Below are 21,483 nucleotides of genomic sequence, written 5' to 3'. Positions count from 1 at the left end.
GGCACTTCTTGCCACAGCTGGAGCAGGTAGTTTCTCGGGCCGGGCAGTGTTTTCGGGGGTGCTTTTCAAGTCCGCAGAAGTAACACTGCACAGACTTGTGACTGGCAGCAGCCGTGGTCGACTCGCCGGTGGGTTGTGGGGACATCACAGACTCGCGACTGGCAGCAGCCGAGGTTGATTTGCCGGCGGGTTGGGGGGTCTGCAACGTCCACGGGGTTGGTGGGAGATCGCGCACCTAGACAGCATCAGCATCATGCAGAGCGGCCTCCAGCATGTCGGCCAGCTCGATCGCCGAATGTAAAGTAAGATCGGCGTGTTGCAGCAGTCGCTGGTGCACGTACACTGACCTGATCGGTGTAACGAAGGCATCTCTTACTAGTAGCTCCGCATGCTGTTCCGCTGTCAGTCCCCTGCAGTCGCAGGCCATCACAAGTGTCTGTAGGGCCCGGACAAACTCAGCACTCAACTCTCCAGCCTGCTGCCGCCATGTCGCTAAGCGATGTCTGGTATAGACGGTGTTCACCGGCCGCTGGTATTGTCTTTTGAGGGTATCCATTGCACCCTGGTAGTCCGTTTGGTCTCTGATCATGGAGTAGACCCTTGCACTGACTCTGGAGAGGAGAACCCTGCACATCATGGCAGGGTCGGTCACATGCATCTCCTCCAGGTACGATTCGAAGCATGCTAGCCAGAGTTCGAAAGCATCGCCGGCTTCCTGGGATTGTGGGTCGAGATCCAATCGGTCTGGTCGTAAAATGCTCTCCATGTTTTAAATCTGCTGCTAATAAAATTGATGCACCATCAATCCCCCCCTTTGTTTTAAAAGAGAGTCCCCATGGGGTGAAGTTTCTTACAGGTATATTTACAGGTTAAGTCTATCAGGCGGTCGAGTCTGTCGCTGCGATCTACGTAGCACCGGTGGTGATTGCACCAGTGACAGTGGTTGTGCTGGCTCCGGCCTGATTTGAGGTGCCAGCCCATTAGGCATCAGTAATCCCTCATGCGTGTGCGTGGCACCCAGTATGGGAGTGTCGTGAGGAGTCTGTGTAGGGTTTGGTGTGCACGGTGTCTCGTGGGTATATACATCAGTGGGTACAGGGTTCATAGTCACCGTGGAGTGTTCGGGGTAGGGGTCTGGTGCTCCTGCGGGCGCCAGGTCGCGGACGGAGACCATGTCCTCCCGCCCATCAGGTAAGACCACGGATGCATACTGGGGGTTCGCAGTTATTGATGGTGCATCAATTTTATTAGCGGCAAAAGGGACCACGACATCTTGGAGACTGAGGGAGGAGCAGTGCCTCCAATCGCCTTTATACAGGGGTCTGTGGGAGGAGCCACATGAGCAGTCAGCAGAGGGGCGTGTTCCGACTGGTATACATAGTTTACCACACCCCCTCCAACAGAAGGTGGGGGAGGGGAGAGAGAAACTGTCGTGATGAGGGCACACTGAGGTTGGAGGAACAACACCTTATATTCTGTTCGGGTAGCCTCCAGCCCGATAGCATGAACATCAATTTCTCAAACTTCTGTTAATGCCCCCCATGCCCCCTCCTTCACCATTTCCCAACCCCTTTCTGTCTCTCACCTTTTCTCCTTGCCCGTCTATCACCTCCCTCTGGTGCTCAACCCCCTTTTTTTAATCTTCCATGGCCTTCTGTCTCTTTCACCAATCAAATTCCCAGCTATTTATTTCACCCCCCCCCCTTCCAGGTTTCACCTATCACCCAGTATTTTTCTCTCCCCTCCCCCACCTTTTACATCGACTCCTCAGCTTTTTTCCTCCAGTCCTGCCGAAGGTTTTTGGCACGAAACATCAACTGTACTTTTAACCATAGATGCTGCCTGGCCTGCTGAGTTCCTCTAGCAGTTTGTGTGTGTTGTTAAATCTGAATTAGATAGCCAATGAACCAATACAATTCATAAATTGCCATAAGTTCATGCCACTCTGTAAATTACCGTAGATTCCGGATTATAAGCGTCTACTTTTTTCCCACGCTTTGAACACTGCGGCCTTTACTACGGTGCGGCTAATGCATGGTTTTTTTTCATGCCGCCAAAAACATTTTGCCTCGTAACAGTATAGACAAATAAAATTGATGAGTAGTTCACAGAGGTCCAATGAAATTGTACAATAAATCAAGCGCACTTTCACAATTAAATTATTGTAAATCAGTCATTTGTACTCACCCTCATCAACATGGAAAACACTCGAAGAAAAGCATTGTGTTGCCTTTATGGCAGTTATTTAGTTTATAATATTTTCGCTTAGTAATTCATTTGTTAGTATTTTCTAGTTAAAGTTAGAAGTGTTTTAAGTATATTTGTTTTCTGTACTACATCCTGGAATGCTATGATGTCACATCCGGTTTCGCCGCGTCTTGTGGGAAAATACCGGTTTGGAATAAATGGAAAGGAGGGGGCGAGCGCATTACACCAGAGTGAGAATGCTGCAAGCATATGATGCAGCTTTTAAGTTAAAGGCGATCAATAACTTTTCCTGGTAGGCTGCAGTATATATATATATTTTTTTACCAGTCATTAGGAGATATTGGAATGTTGTTCGTGCACTGTTCAGTAAAAAAGTATACGCAACGTAATTTGTGTGTTACCGATACGTATGTATATTTAAAAGTAGCCGTGTTACAGGCACGGTTCGAAAAAAAGCATTTGCAATATGTATTTGTTTATGTTACCATACGGATTTAATTAAAAGTTAAAAAATCCTCACGTGTAATATCTTTCTGTGTAAATATCTCATATTACAACGTGGGACACCTGCGGCTTAAAATCCGGTGCGGCCTGTACAAGTACAAAATTGATTTTCTTTCTAAAATTAGAGCGTGCGGCTTTTAATCAGGTGCGCTCTGTAGTCCGGAATTTACGGTAGTAAATAGCCTGTTAAGTAAAAATATGAAAGGGCAAGTGACGTCATGATTATCTTGTGCCATCTGGAAAGTTCTGGACACTTTCTGTGCTCTGAACAACTAGATATGTGAAAAACATTACCACTGAGATCTGCTTGAATACTGTGATGTACTCTTTAATGCCCAGCCACAAGTCTGAGTGTTGTGTGGGAAGTGGCCACCTACAACTTAAGGGCTTGTCAGTAGGATGGGAATGGGTGGCCACTGTAAAGAAGAGGAGAATCTGCTGAGTCTATCTGGTTCACCAACTAGTGTTCAGTGATGAGTATTTGTGAGGGTAATGACAGGAGAGCATTCACTTGTCTACCCTTTACATTCAATGGCAATCCCTATTTTGAGTTCTCTACCATATCCCGAAGGACAGCACCGAACTATCCACAAGTATTATGGCTATAAGGCCAAGTCAGAGGTTTAGCATCCACAAGTGGAAAAAGCACTGGATTTCCAATAAAGGACAGGATGGAATATTTCTTTTTGCCTCGATAAAAGAGGTGACAACAATTTTCAGGCAGTTCAACATGTCCATTAAAAGCAGTATTTCTGCTTGGTATCCATAAACCACCCCACACATTCATTTTATCCATCAATGGTGTACTTTTGCCACATTGTTTATGCCATCTACAAATTCCATGAATTTTCTAGCCTAAGCTACTCTGGAGCACCACCACACTTAGTTTCCCTTCCAAGTCAGACACCATCCAGACTGGGAATTTCACTGCTGGCTCTTCACTGACATTGGACCTAAATATCGGAACTCCCTTCCATCAGCACTCTGGGAGTACTTTCACCAGAAAGACTGCAGCTGTCAAAGAAGATGGAGGGCAAGATTTTAAAGAAAGACATATAGGCTGATATATAGGCTGATTCTTACTCCTTAAACAATATCAATTCAAACAGATTACTGTTCATTATTATGGAGACTGTGGAAGATTGCTGACAGTATTTTTCTTTCAACTGCTGTATTTTCCACTTTATAACAGTGATTTTGCTTTTAAAAGCACCTCATGTGCTGCAGAAATTGCTTTAGGGTGACCTGAGGTCATAAATTGTGTCAGAAATGCATGACTTTCCTTTTATTCCTTCTCACAAGAACACTTAATGCTAAGCTCTCCATCCTCAGAAAATACCAGGCTTTCTGATAATATGGAATTCTAAATATGTCACAAGCTGTGGCCCCATTGTTTACAATAGAATTTCCTTGAGCTAAACGACAGCTTCGCACAAAACACAGAAGGTAATTTTTATTTTAAAAAATTAAAAATCTCCTTCAATAGCTTATTTTTCAACAGACTGTGATGCAATCTGAATGACAACAAACAATGTTGCTGTCTTTGTTTCTAGGAAGGTATGGTCTAGTTGTCAGTGGCTTCATCAAGGCCTGTGTGAATGAGTGTGTGCGTTCGAGAACACACCAGGCATACTCAAACCAAAAGCTGTGCATAAAGCAGGATATTTTCAGTTTGTTTAGGGCTAGATCTGTGGCATTCAAGATCCATAATCCAAAACTATACAAGAAGTCCAGGTACAACCTAAAAAAGTCTATTCTGGAATTAGGGTACATAGCAAGCATTAACTTCAGCATCTAATCTCAGCAACCAACCTTTAAACCTGAATATGGATTTAGATTAAATTTAAAAAGCAGCCCTGTATCCTGGAACTTAATTGAGAAAACTAGACAATGCTGATTAACATTCATTTTGGGTGTCTGAAATGAGGGTATGAAAACTATATGTAATTCAAAGGAAGCATTGTAGATACATCGTCAATATAGAATTGTTCTTTGATCTTTAGCATATAAAACACCATGTAACATTGGGTTGAACAGGCCTCTCTCTCCAAAAGGGTCTCAATATGATGTCTGCTGCTTGTTTTTGTTGAGTAAAACACTTTCATATTCACTAACTTTACAGTCTTTCTAATGACGTTGTTCACATTACAACAGTGAAAAAACAATTCCAGTTCTGGCAGAGTTTGCAGTCCATTACTTCCTACAAGGCAAAATCTAACATCATGCATGGCTGTGAGGCTTCACTCTCAGATTAATTCAACACTTTTTATGCACACTCTGAAAAGGAGGATAAAACTACACCACAGTGAATCCCTACAGCATATAAGGATTCTGTGATGTCTGTTTCGAGGCTGGCATCAGAGCATCTTTCAAGAGTGTGAACCCTCACAAGGCATCAGGTCCCAATGGTATACCTGGTAGGGCACTGAAAAATAGTGCCAACCAACTGGAAGGAGTGTTCAAGGACATGTTCAGTTTCTTACTGCTGCAGTCAAACGTTCCCACCTGCTTTAAAAAGACAACAATCATATCAGTGCCAAAGAAGAGCAGATAGAACTGCCTCAACGACTATCAGCAGTTACACTCATATCTACTGTGAAGAACTGCTTTGAGAGGTAGTCATGGCTAAAATTAACTCCTGACTAAGCAAGAACATAGACCTGCAGCAATTTGCCTAATGCCACAATAGTTCTACTGGCTCTCTGCTCGGCCTTGGACAACGTGGATATGTTAGGCTACTGCTTATTGATTACTGTTCAGCGTTCAATACTATCATACTTTCAGTTCCAATCAACAAGCTTCAAACTCTGAGACTCTGTATCACCATCTGCTCCTGATTCTCTGACTTCCTCACCAGGAGACCACAGTTAAACAGATTAGAGGTAGCATCTCCTTTTCACTGGCACTGGTGTGCCTTAAGGATGTGTGCTTAGCCCACGACTGTACTCTCTCAGCACCCATGTGGCAGCTCAAATGCCATCTAAAAATTTGCCAATGACACAACCATTGTTGGTAGAATCTCAGATGGTATGAGTACACAGCTCAGATGGTATGAGTACACTAGCTCAGCTGGTTGAATGGTGTCACAACAACAAACTTGCACTTAACATCAGTAATACTAATAAAATGATTGTGAACTTCAGGAAGGGGAAGTCAAGGGAACTCACATCAGTCCTCATTGGGAGATCAGCAGTGGAAAGAGTGAGCAGTTTCAAGATCTTGGTGTCAACACCTCTGAAAATCTATCTTGGGCACAACATATTGCTGCAATTACAAAGAAGGAAAACCAGCAGCTATATTTCATTAGGAGATTTAGTACAATATGTCGCCAAAAACCCTCACAAATCTCTACAGTGCCAAAGAAGATCAGAGGGAACTGGTTGCATTCCCAGATATGGGGGAGGAGGGGCACTGCAAAGGATCAGAAAAAGCTGCAGAAGATTGCAAAAGCTGCAAGATCCATCATAACCACTCTGTCAAAGTTTCTTTCAAGCACCTAATACACCGAGAAAACAAACGCACTTAGATCAGAGTGATGTTTCTATATTAAAGTTCAGCATTCAGAATTATTGTCCCACAGAACTTGATGAACAAACTCCTACTCCTTGGTCTAAATACTGTACATCAATGTGTAACTGGATATTGGAATTCCTAACAAACAAACCTCACAGAGTCAGGATGTACAACCACTCCATCCTCAATTTTGGTGCCCCAGAGAGCTGTGCGCTGAGCTCATTGCTGTACACCCTACTCACACATGACTGCATGGTCAAACACCCGAGTAATCATATCATCAAGCTTGCTGATGAAATGACAGTGAACAAGCTCATCACCAACAATGATGAGACAGGTTACAGAAAGTAGATGGAAGAGCTCAGGGTCTGATGCTAGGAAAATAACCTCTTCCTCAACATCAACAAGACAAAGGAGATGGTTATCGACTTCAAGAGAACTTATACCACTCACACCACCATTTACATCGGCGAATTAGCAGTGCAAACTATGAGCAGTTTCGATCTCCATGGAAGTGCACATCTCATAGTCCCAGACACATTCTGTACAGTCAGGAAAGCTCACCAATGCCTGTATCTGAGGAGGCTGAAGGGAGCTGGACTATGCACACCCATTCTATAGAAGCACAAAAATAATGCTAACAAGCTGCATCACCGCATGCATCGTGGCACACAGGGAGGCATCACTCTTATGTTTTGTGACCCCAAAACTAAACAAAAGAAAAAAAGGCAGGGAGCCCGGAGATAAACATGTCTATTTCATCTTTACTCTTAGTGAGGCCTGTAGTTATGACCTGGTAGCATAATGACGTACACCATCCACGTACTTTTACACATAACTGTAATGAATTATGTAAACAACAAAAAATGCTTAATCAAAAGATATATTTACAATATTACTCAAATAATACTGAAATATTAAATACACTACAACTACAACAGGTAGTTACAACATCGCAATATATCACCAATCCCAGCCTACCTGCCATCAAGGATGTATATACAGAAAAGTACTAGTAAAGGGCCAGTACATCATGAAGAATCCCAGCCCCCCTACACGTGGGCTGTTTGTTCCACTCATATCAGGGAGGAAGCTGCATAGCATCAACACCAAGATCACCAGAACCAAAAACAATTATTTTCTCCAAGCAGTAAGACTAATCAGCACCTACATCCACCAATCCACCCCTCCGTGTCTCACCTTTACTACATTATCATTTTCTGTCAGTTGAACTATGTTACAGATACTCGAGTACTTGAATGACTTTATGGACATGAAATCAATCTATTTATATTAGCTGTCCTATGTAGTTATATTTATTGTGATTTTTATTCTTATTATTGTATTCTTTATCTTTCGTTTTTATGTGCTGTATTGGATCCAGAGTAACAATGATTTTGTTCTCCTTTTGTTCTCCTCCTGTACAGGAAATGATATTAAAGAATTTCGAGCCTTGAATTGAAGAACCCTCATCACCCAGGACTTGCCATCTTCTCATTACTACCATCAGGGAGGAGATACAGGAGTCTGAAGACACACACCCTAAAGATTTAGGAACAGTTTCTTTCCCTCCACCATCAGATTTCTGAACAATGAACCAACCCGTGAACACAAGCTCACTATTATTTTGCTCTCTTTTATTTATATATATTAATTTAGTATTTATATATAGTACATACATTTCTTATTGAAATTTATTGTTCTTTATATGTTTTGCAGAAAATGACATATTTCATTATATACGCCAAAGATATTCAACCTGATTTTGAATCTAATTCTGGCATTTGTTGAGGTACACAAAACATAATTTTAAGCAATACCATTTATATCACTACATGTCAATATTCCTTGTATCAGTTAATTGTTTTAAATATATCTATGAATAATCATCCTGCATCTGTTTTCCGGAATGCTTGAAAATCTAAACGTATTATAAAAATTGTCTTCAATAAAATTACTTCCCAGGAATTGAACATGTACAACATCTTAACAATTCACCAAGAGAAAATCCTTTTTCTGTATAAAACACCTTTTGGTATTCTACATTTTCTGCCAGTTCAGATGTGATATGGTGCTGTGCTTTATTTCCTTTGTAACAATATTAGTCACATTCGATAGGATAGAAAGAGCTAATGTTTTATCATAGCAAGTCTTCTCAAAACACTTTACTAACTAGTAATTATTAATGACACAATGTGGAATGATAACTTAAAGACATCAGTTCAAATCTCCAAAGAAATCAATGGGCTATTTAAAATCAATTAATTAAATAAATTCTTATACTGGAAAGTGTCTATCAGTAATAGCAACAATGAAACATCTGGATACCGTCACAATGAATTAATATCCTTCAGGAGAGTTATTTAGCCCCATGAAAGCAATATTGGTTAACACTTAGCTGTTACTTCAGACACAACCCAAATAAAAAAACTGACCTTGTCAGCAGTGTTCATATCTTGTGAATAAATTTTTAAAAAGTAGAAAACACAACAGCTATACAAGAATACTCCACAAGCATTAATTGAAAAGTGTCCAGATAATCTGAATTTGTATTGTTGATTGTAAGGCAAATATTAGCCAGAACATTAGAGAGATTTTTATATTTCATAATAATGCCATTATATCATTCATGCTCATCATAGAGAATTTGATGATTTGAAAAATACCACATGTAGCAGTAATGTATTCCCCGAATGCAAGCCTAGGTTTTGTGTTCAGGTCTTTAGAATTATGCTTAAACCTCTGCAGTAGTGGACAAGTCCTTCAATGTATCATTTTTATAAAAAATGACATTAAGTGAAAATCACCCAGCTCCTCAGTCCCTACTTTTTTCATTAGTGGGTACCTCCTTGATATTGTTTTGAGAGGCATGAAATGGTAACCCAAAGACACCAGTTCAAATCCCGAAGAAATCAGTAAGTAGAGTTCAAGAGAAAGACACAGTGCAATAAATGGCAGAACTGGTACTTGTACTTCAGTTTCTGATGTCTCATGAGAAGTACATATCCATTATGTTTTCATTGAATGGGTGTGCTAATGGCAGCTGCAGCACTTTAGGAAAGGTTATAGCAGAACAGGGTAACTTTCATCAGTGAATGCAGTCCATATTAACTATGCCTAGCAAATCACTATCTGGGTTATTAAACAATTGCTTTTCATTCATGCACATGCTTCTGTAATACCTGTATGTTCAAAGAATATATGATATATCTGGTAGCTACTTAACTTCTTTAAAATGCTCCATTCATGTTATAATATTCTGTGCCAAGTGAATTTCCTAATTTATATGTTAACACTTTGACATATGATGCATTCTTTTGCACTCTAACACCATATTCCATTTGTATCTCAGAGCTAAGATAACAAGAGGAATATGCCCTGTAACATTGGCATACTAGTTATAAACATACTATGTTATCGTGGACACCCACAGCTAGACTATATTCAATGATTCAGAATCAGAATCAGGTTTATTATCACCGGCATGTGTCGTGAAATTTGTTAAATTAGCAGCAGCAGTTCAATGCAATATGTAATATAGAAGAAAATAATAATAATAATAATACATTAATAGGTAAATCAATTAGAGTATATGTATATTGAACAGATTAAAAATCGTGCAAAAAAACAGAAATACTATATATTAAAAAAGTGAGGTAGTGTTCACAGGTTCAATGACCATTTCGGAATCGGATGGCAGAGGGGAAGAAGTTGTTCCTGAATCGCTGAGTTTGTGCCTCCTGAACCTACCTGATGGTAACAGTGAGAAATGGGCATGCCCTGCATGCTGGAGGTCCTTAATGATGGACACTGCCTTCCTGAGACACCGCTCCTTGAAGATGTCCTGGGTACTTTGTAGGCCAGTACCCAAGATGGAGCCAACTAAATTTACACCCCTCTGCAGCTTCTTTCAGTCCTGTGCAGTAGTTCCCCTTCCATATCAGACAGTGAAGAAGCCTGTCAGAATGTTCTCCACTGCACAACTATAGAAGTTTTTGAGTGTATTTGTTGACATACCAAATCTTTTCAGACTCCTAATGAAGTAAAGTCACTGCCTTGCCTTCTTTACAACTGCATCGATATGTTGGGACCAGGTTAGATCCTCAGAGATCTTGACACCTAGAAACTTGAAACTGCTCACTCTCTCCACTTCTGATCCCTCTATACAGATTGGTATGTGTTCCTTCGTCTCACCCTTCCTGAAGTCCAAAATCAGCTCTTTTGTCTTACTGACGTTGAGTGCCAGATTATTGCTGTGACACCACTCTACTAGTTGGCATATTTTGCTCCTGTACGTCCTCTCATCACCATCTGAGATTCTACCAACAATGATTGTATCATCAGCAAATTTATAGATGGTGTTTGAGCTATGCCTAGCCACAGAGTCATGGGTATATAGAGTTGTGCAGTGGGCTAAGCTCACACCCCTGAGGTGTTGACCATCATCAAGGAAGAGATGTTATCACCAATCAGCACAGATTGTGGTCTTCCGTTTAGGACGTTGAGGATCCAATTGCAGAGGGAGGTACAGGGGCCCAGGCTCTGCAACTTCTCAATCAGGATTGTGGAAATGTGCAACTCAGTTGTGGAATAATTCTGCATAATACAGGCCCTGTGCATTGCAGACTATGCTTGGAATGACTAGTACTAAGCTTAGGTAGACCCACCCTCCTTTCACCTGCAACAATAACATCAGCAATTTGTAAGAAATACAACTATGAGGAAGAAAACACCAATTTAAAATCAGAAGTTGAGGAAGGCTTTGTATTTACCAGTAAAGATGGTAAAACAGTTGTTAAGAAATATTGGTTTTTCAGGATCTGCATGCGGCTGGCGAATTCAGCATTATTACCAACTCTACCTTTATTTCATGAGGCATCTTTTAGAGGTGCCACAGCCCTGTGATATAAGGCACTCCCAAATTGCTGCAGGGTAGGAAGTTAATGAATTAGACCAGCAATGATGAAGAACCCACATAGATTGCCAATCCAGGATGATGTGTGACTTGGAGGGATACCTGCAATTGATGGTGCTCCCATGCAACTGCTGCCCTTGTCCTCCCTGATGGCAGAGGTTGATAGTTTAAGAATTTCTGTCAGAGTAGTCTAGGTGAGTAATTGCTGCACATTTTGTAGTTGGTGCACACAGCAGCTACTATACACTGGTGGGAGAGATAATGAATGTTTCAAGCAGTTGATAAATGTGAATTTTGCAGGTTTTGTTTAACTTGACTGGTGTCAAACCTCTTGTGAGTTATTGGTTTTGTATATTTCAAATGCAAGTGGAGACTATTCCATCATGTTCCTGATGTGGCCTGGAGATGTTGGAAAAACCTTTGGGTTATCAGTGGGTGAATCACTTACTACCCAACCACTCATGATTAGCAACGTGGCTCATCTGTTTGAGTTTCTAGTCAAATAGACTTTGATAGTCGGAGACCTATCAAAGGCAATGCCATTGAATATTAATAATATTTAATGTTTTTTGAGATGAGCTAGGCTCTTGTTGGAGTTGGTCTTTGTCTGGCTGTGAGTTGTGCAAACATTACTTGCCCTTATCAGCTTCTGTCACATGTCTTGCTGCATTCAGGTATGTGCTATCTTATTTTCTAAGGAGTTGTGAATGGAATCAAACACCGTGCAAACATTATTGCTCATTTCTACTTCTAACCTTCTGGTGGAAGTAAACATATTGACCTGGAGTTGAAGTCATTGGCTTTGAGTTGCAGCTCTGACATCATCCTGCAGTGAGATCCCAGGGGTTCAATAACTAACCACCAAGAACCAAATCCATTTATCGTTCTCCAAAGTATGACTCCATCAAGTGGATTTTTTTCCCTTTGCTATCCATTAACCCATTTTACTCAAGACTCCATGAGGCAAAATGACTCTGTGTCAAGGGAAGTTAGTGTAAACATGCTTTTGATATTCAACTCTCTGGCTGATATTGAGTCCAAGATATAGCAGAAGTGTGGAGCTGAATAGTTCTCATGAACCCCAAAATGGGTAGGTTCAGTAGGTTATCAGTGAGTAAGTACTGCTTGATAGTATGGTCAATAAAACCTTCCATCACTTTGTGGACAATTGGTAAAAACTCTGATGTATCAATACTCCAAGTTTTTGGTTAGATGCCAGTGAAAAACTACAGTACTAATAACGGAACATCTTGGCTAGTGGTGCAATTAGTTCTAGAGCACAGATCTTCAGTACAGCACAAGATCAGAAGACCATGAGACATAGGAACAGAGTCTGTTCCACTGTTCCATCTCAACCCCCATTCTCCTGTCTTCTTCCTGTAACCTTTGATGCCCTGATTAATTAAGCTCCATTTTAAATATATACTCAATGACATGGCCCCACAGCTATATATGACGATGAATTTCATAGATTCTCCACACTCTAGCTAGAGAAATTCCTCCTCATCTCTGTTTTAAATGATGTCCTTCTATTCTGAGACTGTGCCCTCTGGTCTTTGACTCTCCCTCTTACAACCTCCACTTTATCAAGGCCTTTCAATAGGTTTCAATGATATCACCCCACTCTTCTTCTAAACTCCACCGAGTATAGGTCCAGAGCTTTCAAATGCTCCTCATATGTTAACCCTTTCATCTCACAATTCATTCTTGTGAATTTCCTTTGGACTTTCTCCAATGTCAACACATCTTTCATTCGATAAGCGGCCCAGAACTGCTCACAATACTCCAAATACTGTCTGACTAAAACCTTATAAAGTCTTAACATTACATCCTTACTTTTATATTCTAGTCTTCTTGAAATGAATGTTAACAGCACTTTTGCCTTCCATACCACCAACTCAAACTGCAAGCTGACCTTTAATGAATCCTGCCGAGGAGTCCCATGTCCCGTTGCACCTCTGATTTTTGAATTTTCTCCCTGTTTAGAAAATATTCTATGCCTCTATTCCTTCCACCAAAGTGCATGACCATTCACTTCCTTACACTGTATTCCATCTGTCACTTCTTTGCCCATTCTCCCAAGATATCCAAGCCCTACTACAGATACCCTAGCTCCTCAACACTACCTGCCTTCCACCACCCTTTGTGTCACCTGCAAACTTGGCCACAGAGCCATCAATTCTGTCATCCAGATCATTACAGGGCTGGACATCTGGCATATTGTCTGGCCCTGTAGTCTTTGCTATATCCAGTGCCTTTAGCTGTTTCTTGACATCACATGGGGTGAATTGAATTAGCTGGAGTCTGGCTTCTGTGAAGGTGGAGATCCCAGAAGGAAGCTAAGAATGATTATTTATTTGGCATTCCTGGCTGAAAATTGTTGCAAATGTTTATTGTGTTTGTAAAGAATTGTTCATCTTAAAACCACACATGAAGCTAACAGGATGAAGACTCCTAAAACCTGTACCATTAGCTATGATGGAACACTCATTTGGTCAACTATGGTAAAATAAAATGCAGGTATAAAACAAATATTGAACTTTCTGAAAACATTCACTAGGTCAGGCAAGATCGGATTCAGGATAGGCACATGTAATGTTAAATGCTGCCTTACTTGTTTATTTGTGGCATTTTCTGTTTTTGAAAGACATGGCATTTTTTTTATTTTTATAAAATTGTGCATGTCTTGCGGCTCTCAACATACAGATATTTTAAATGAACCTTTGAGCTCTATTGGGTTTGGTCACTCTTGATTCATACAAGACTGGTTTCTTCAGTTTCCACTTGCTCATTAACCTTTTGTTAATCACACAATTTAACAATTTTTTTTCAGTCCTAATGAACCTTTTTTCCTCTTAGAAAATGTTTAAAATGTTGCATCCAGCAACTTGGCCAAGTGCTTAGTGACTTTAAATTTGTATTGGTAAGTTGTTTTTTTCAAAGAATGCATAAAATGCAACTATTTAGATTATTTTAAAATATTGTTGTGGTGCTGCAGAGTAAGTTAATCACTTCACATATTTGTTATTCATTTAGTTGAGTTACAGCGTTGAGCTTTATCAACATGTTTCCCAGCAAGGTCTTAGATTCGCTATGTAGGTGATTGCCGTCTGTTTAATAGCAGGAGAAATATTGAGAGCGTCAGCAATGTTCTTGAAAATACTCTGGATTTTTTTAAAGCGTGTACGACGAGCGACAGATAAGCGGTCCCAAGGCTTTTGGAGTAAAGGGATGAAGTTAGACCTCCCATAATGCGGTCAGATGCACAGTGCGAAAGAAACGGGCTGTTCCCCAGTGGTGTCCCCACCGTCCAGCTCCGCCTCCGGGCTACTGGTGACAATTGAGCTCCTTGATCCAGCTAATACTTTAAAGAGGGTCGACTATTTGCGAGGTGCTAAAATTAACTTGAATTTAGAGACGGAAGTTTCTTGGAGCCCCTAAAACTATGTGAAACGCAACACAATGGCTTGGCTCGTACTGTTGCTGTTCTGGGTGCTTCGAGATCCTGTTTTCAGCGCTAACTGTCCCAAGCTCTGTAGCTGCAGAACGGATAATCGTATCATTTGCCAGGAGAGCAAAGTCGATCATATTCCAAACGATTTTCCCAGAAGCGTCAGCAAGCTGTGAGTACACAAATCTTCGCTTTCGTTTTATACTGGTGCAGGCAAAAATTGTGAGGACCCAAGAGATTAAACTGCAGTAGAACTTCAGTGCCGCTGAACCATTTGTTGACCCAGTCCGACCCTGACAAGTGAAAAGTGGACGGGGAGGACAGCACAATCGGTTCCTGTGGTTTCTTCAGAATATATAGACCACAGTTGACAGCTTTTATCTGTAATTACACTGAAGTATCACACTTACTCTAATAGTAAGCTCAGAGGTGATTGACAATGGTCAATATAGCGGGTCAGAACATTCTAGCTGGTGACGCTTTACATGATTTCAGTGCACTGATTTAAATAGTGAATCGCATAAATCTGCCTATAAAAAGAAATCGTGTTAAACTAACGCTCTTTACAACTTCATGACTTGACAGCAAATTAGATTATTTTGCAATGTAGTCACTGCGGTAATTTAAACCGAAGGGACAGCAAACTACCGCAAAAGTTGCAAAAACGAGCAAATGTGAACTATCAAATCAACTCTTTTAATGAAGCTGACTGTCAAGATCAGTGTTTCACCATATAGTTGAAGGATTTCTCTTTTGTGTCACCATGCAAAGTGAAGAATTTGACATCTTTGAGTCCCCAGCACTTAATACACAGCGCCTAAGGTCAGGTGGGATAATGCTCTCATATTGTTGAATCCAGAAATTTGAATGCCTTAGTGCAACCTCAGGAGCAAAGACTGAACTCTTAGCAATACCTCTTCAAAGTTGTTAATGGTGCCACTTTGCAGTGGAACTACTCGGGTAGAACACTATAATGTTTATTGTAGGAATGTAATTTGACTGAAACTGGAAGGAATTGATAAGCAGGCAAATGGAGTTAAAACAACAAGACACACAAAATGCTGGTGGAACACAGCAGGCCAGGCAGCATCTATAGGGAGAAGCGCTGTCGACGTTTCGGGCTGAGACCCTTCGTCAGGACTAACCGAAAGGAAAGGTAGTAAGAGATTTGAAAGTAGTGGGGGGAGGGGGAAATGCGAAATGATAGGAGAAGACCGGAGGGGGTGGGATGAAGCTAAGAGCTGGAAAGGTGATTGGCGAAAGTGATACAGAGCTGGAGAAGGGAAAGGATCATGGGACAGGATGCCTCAGGAGAAAGAAAGGAGGGGGGAGAGCACCAGAGGGAGATGGAGAACAGGCAAACAACTAAATATGTCAGGGATGGGGTAAGAAGGGGAGGAGGGGCATTAACAGAAGTTAGAGAAGTCAATGTTCATACCATCAGGTTGGAGGCTACCCAGCCAGTATATAAGGTGTTGTTCCTCCAACCTGAGTTTGGATTCATTTTGACAATAGAGGAGGCCATGGATAGACATATCAGAATGGGAATGGGATGTGGAATTAAAATGTGTGGCCACTGGGAGATCCTGCTTTTTCTGGCGGACCGAGCGTATGTCATCAAAGATGTCCTCCTTCAAAACTCGGGGTTTCCTTTTCTCAACCATTGATGCTGCCCTCACCTGCATCACCCCCATTTCACTGACATCCACACTCATCCTATCTTCCTGCCGCTTTAATGGTGATCGATTTTCTCCTGTACTAACCTACCATCCCATGAGCCTGTACATCCAACAAATCATTTTCTACAACTTCCGCCATCGCCAAAGGGATCCAACCACGGAAATCATCTTTGCCTCCAGCCCACTCTCTGATCTCTGCAGGGATCATTTCCTCCATGATTTCCTTGTCAATTCATCACTCTCCACTAATCTCCCTCCTGGTACTTACTTCTACAGCTGCCCATTCACATCCATCCCTCACTTCCATTCAGGGCTCCAAACAGTCTTTCCAGGTAACGCAACACTTCAGTGAATCTGTTGGGGTCATCTAATGTATCTGATACTCCTTATGTAGCCTGCTCTTCATTGGTGAGACCTGTTGTAAATTGGATGACCGATTTGTCCAACACCTGTGCTTCATCCATCAAGTGCTCAAATTCCTGGTGGTCAATCATTTTAATTTCTTTTCCCATTCCCATTCTGACATTTCAGTCCATGGCCTCCTCTTTTGCTACGATGAGGCGACTATCAGGGTGGAGAAGCAACACTTTATATCCCATCTGGGTAGACTCCAACCTGATGTCATGAATATCAATTTTTTTATTCCAATAAATTTTTTTCCACGCCCCTTTCTTCTTCTTCTATTCAGGCCGTTTCTCACCTGCCTATCACCTCCCCCTGGTGCCCCTCCTTCTTCCCTTTTACCCATGGTACACTCTCCTCTCCTATCAGATTCCTTCCTCTTCAGCCATTTACCTTTCCCACCCAATTGGCTTCACTTGTGTACTCCTAGCTATCCTCTTTCTCCTCCCCACCTTTTTATTTGAGCTAATTCCCCCTACCTTTCCAGCCCTCAAAGAATTGTCTCAGTCTGAAAGGTCGACTGTTTATTCATTTCCATTGATGCTGCCTGACCTGCTGAGGTCTTACGGCATTTTGTGTGTGTTATTTTGGTAATTCTGTTGGTTATTTTCTCACAAACTAGATAAGGGAAAGTTGCTACTGTCACAATTGCATACATGATTGTTGTGGCTGGAGAATTAGCTTTTCCTAATATTCTGACACCTTCCCTTATAGGACAATTAGAGATTAAGGAATTTATGCATGTAATGAATACATTACTATGCATTATATTTTATTCTTTTAACAAGTTGTCAATAAAATTCAACAAATAGATTTTAAACTATAATTATTTTAATACCAATTAATTTGAAGAACTGCAAGTGGAACGTCCACCTGGAAATTACAAAAGTGAATAGCTTTAAAATGTGCTTAATTATTCACTATTATCAATTTCATTGTGAGTGTTAGCCTGGTGAGAATGTATTAATAGAGCTGAATTGTGTACAAAAACATGTAATAAAACATTTTCACTGAGTGTCTAGATTTTTGAGAGCAGCCTAATTTAAAATGTCCGAAAATGACTAAATTCTGAGTCATGTATTAGCATGATTGGTGAGCACCAACTAGATTTTCAAAAATGCTGCTTTTGATATGAGAAAGCTTTTACAATCTACCTTCAGGTTTCTTGTGCACCTAAGAAAATCAATGCACCACAAACCACAGCATCAATGGAATCTGTCAGTGTTGATCCTGGAACAGGCACTGATCCAGATAAATTGAACTATAAGAAAGAGTGAAAATATGTAGAAACCACAAACAGAAATGCTTTTGTTAATCTTTTGTTTTTGAAGTTGCGATGATTTTGCATAGGTTTACTGGATTTTGACCAACATTTCTAGTATAAACAAACAGAAACCCCATCACTACTTTCACACTAATGTTCTGGATTTTGTCCCAAGGCCTCTGACTTATTTACAAAGGAGCCGAGTGATTCCTGACATTAAGGGAACATACATAAATTGCTGGCTCTCAAGAAGACAACTTCCAGCAGATAGTAAGACATTCAGCCATGAAAGTGCGCATAAACTACTTGCTGGCTCCCAATATTTGGAGGTTTCCCAAGGAATATGATGCTTATGTAAATCTGCAAGCTGAATTTCAGGCTCTACTTTTGACGTTGTCATCGAGGAAAAAAAAAGAGCAGATCAAAATAAGGAGGAAAAAAAGTATCTATGTAGAAAAGAAAATCTTAGAACAGCTACTTAGATGGGAGAATGTATGAAATAAAATTAGAATGATGAAAATATTGAAATAGATTAAGTGAGAAACATAACTGTTCAAAGCAACACACAGAAAATGCTGGAGGAACTCAGCATGATCTACGGAAAAGATATTTGGGCCGATACCCTTCATCAGGAAGTTCTCTTGTTTGTGAACATAACTGTTCAATTGGCATTTGTAGATAAAACAGACTTTCAGCATTTAATAAGTAAGCTTTTTATTTAATGAAAATAGTATCAAATTAATTAAAAGTGTTAAAATCTAAAGGTCTCAGTCTGGAGATCAAGGTAAATGATGTTGATAAAGTAGACCAAGTTGATCAAAATAGGAAACAATAGGTCAACAGAATGAATGTGACACTGGTTCAAACAAAAAGTTACCTTCCTGCTACCTTTAAAATAATCATTCAGATGTATCTTCCATCCTTTCTTATGACTTTAATAAACACCACCAATAATTCCTCCTGTGAAGGAAACTATATAAGTGAAGCATTAAATTCTTTGCTAATGTTTTACTGAGGAACTATGGTAGAACCCAAAGAAGTTTAAGATTTGTATGTGAATTGTATAAAAATTGTGTACAGTCTTCATTAAAACAATGCAAAATGAAAGAGCAGCAGAACTAGAATGGCATGTGAAATGGACAAGATAATTAAAAAAGGTGAGCTTTGGAGCCAATACTTGGCAAGGTGGTCAACTGAGCTTCATTGGGTACATTTTGTGAGAGATAAAGAGATGGAGTAAGAGAGCATGTGTCTAAAAGATACATTCAATCACATATTCCGAAGTAGGAATTGAAAGAAAACTTATTTCATTTCTGTGAACAACCCCACAGAAGATCTATTACGCATGAAGGATTTTCAGGGGAAAATTGATTGCCAGGATGTGAATATGTAAAAGCCCCAGCTGTAAAAGATAAATTAGCATATTTGCTCATGTTTCTGTTAGATCTATCATGTACAAAATACATTTTGCTTACCGTTTTTCTATCATGGAGATCATCTTTAATTGGTTGGGCACTAATTACCGGTATTTAAAAAATGCTACTGTGATTGATCACCTGAATTTTGGCTTTTCCAGTTTCTGGGGAAGAATCTACATATGTAGTATAAAATACTGATGACAAAAATTGTTTCAAAATGATCTGAAACCAAACATGCCAGTAAAGCAGCCATGCTGGAATAAAAGACACATCTACAGCATCAGAATGTTGAAAAGGAGATGTAACAAAGAGTCAAAAAAGTGATTGCTTTGATTGAAGAACTTTGACAAATTATGAAGATTATACTATGGAGAAGAGAGTGAAAAATGCATGAGTGTTGGTTCCAGTTAACTTCACTGACATTAAAAAGCAGAACTAGAATTTTGAGGAATATATTTTTCATGATTACAAATTGAATTAACCAAATTGACAAATTTATGTACCAGGAACATAAGTTTAGAATTTTAAAAATTATGAGTAAGAAGGGAGGTCAATTACCTAGATTTTGCAGATAGCAGGAAAATGATGGTATTCATTGCTAACTTTGAAGAAAGGTGCCTACAAAAATCCAATGAGCTCTGTGGCATGTATTTCACATTTCCTGATTGTGCCTGCTGACAGGAGTTGGCTTCTAGAAAATCTAATGTCACCCATCAAAGAGACTGAATAACTAATTACATTCCAGATAGAATACTGAAAAGCAAGAGGGAAGTCATTTCATTTTTTAAAGATATGTAATGGTGTCTGAAATAAAGATTGAAGATACTCATGAAATTAACCTAGAAGCTAAAATTTGATAAACAAACTTTTAAAAAATAAAACACTTTAAAAGTATATATAATTTTCAGTTATTTATATGAGAGAATAAGGTAGATAAATCACGAGTTCCTGATGGGATGCACTTATGTTGATGAGGAAAATGGAGGTGAAAATTAGTACATTGAAAATTCACTTATACCTCATAAGAAAAATATAATATTCACCGCCACTTTGTCACAGCAGTAGTTTAAAAATATCTTAAATGCTCAGCACTTCAATGGGAAGACTTTTTGGAGGAACAGCGATGCTTTGAAGATAATTTTTTTGTTTTCTATCTTAAACAGTATGGATGCATTCTCCAGAAGTTGTTCCCAAATTGCTCCTATTATTAAAGCGAATGCTAGTAATCTTATCATTATTTCACAGTGCAAATTCTGGGATGTTGTACTTAATTAGGAAGAACTAAATGGTTTTCAAGTCAGTGGGATTGATTGGAAGCAATAATTGAAAGATGGAAACCACAATGGAGGCACATGATGATCAGAATGGAAATTTTCTAACAACTGGTTGAAAATAAAAAAATAAAATGAGTTATTTTCTCAAGTCTCATTAAACTGCCCAACTGAATAAATGTGGCTCTGATACTGCAGAAATTGAACTTGTGAAACATAACATGTGTGCAGCTCTTGGTGCATATGTTTTGCATTATGCATATTTTGTTCAAATGAATCATCTGTTTTCAATACTTGGACGGCAATTATATTTGACAAACATAACTGTTGCCCAATATAATCATACTTTGATAGAATTCTGTGTTAGTTTACAATTATGATATCAATTTCTCTCTCAGTTCAGTGGATGATAAAGCATTTTGTTTAAAATACAACTTTAAAACAGCTATTGTCTTTGATTTATAAATCAAATAACCAACATATTCTTTATTCTGATAGAAAAGAATGACTCATTCACAATTACAAATTTTGTTACTAGAAATTACATTTATTTCTTCAATGTAAATATGGCAAACATTTTATGTAGCAACAACATGGCTCTAATCTTATGAAACCCTCTGTTTGTGCATCATCAATATGCTAATTCTGTTATTCCTGGTCTCCATGGTAAATATTTACATATGTTGTAGGATATACTGTGTTTTCTTGTACAAAAATCAATGCTCTTTTTAATTTCCCAGAATATAAATAAAACAAAGACACCTGAACCTAGTGAAATTGATCCATTAGAAAATCTGCTTGTTACCATGTAAATATAACTGCATTGATTTCTGTTCCCTTTTTTTCTGTGGAGCAATT

The 21,483-nt window shown here is 39.6% G+C and overlaps 1 protein-coding gene across 1 annotated transcript in view; it reads left to right on the top strand.

The window, feature by feature from the left end:
• Positions 1 to 14,485: 14,485 nt before the first annotated feature.
• Positions 14,486 to 21,483, top strand: part of LOC140730473 (follicle-stimulating hormone receptor-like) — a 172,665-nt gene continuing 165,667 nt past the window's right edge. The window contains exon 1 of the mRNA XM_073050921.1: positions 14,486 to 14,763. Coding sequence (XP_072907022.1) covers positions 14,603 to 14,763 — 161 coding nt within the window. The 5' untranslated portion in view covers positions 14,486 to 14,602. The remainder of the gene's footprint in view (positions 14,764 to 21,483) is intronic.

This window comes from Hemitrygon akajei, chromosome 7, assembly GCF_048418815.1.
Source record: "Hemitrygon akajei chromosome 7, sHemAka1.3, whole genome shotgun sequence".
Lineage (NCBI taxonomy): Eukaryota > Metazoa > Chordata > Chondrichthyes > Myliobatiformes > Dasyatidae > Hemitrygon > Hemitrygon akajei.
This window is presented reverse-complemented; position numbering and strand designations above follow the sequence as displayed.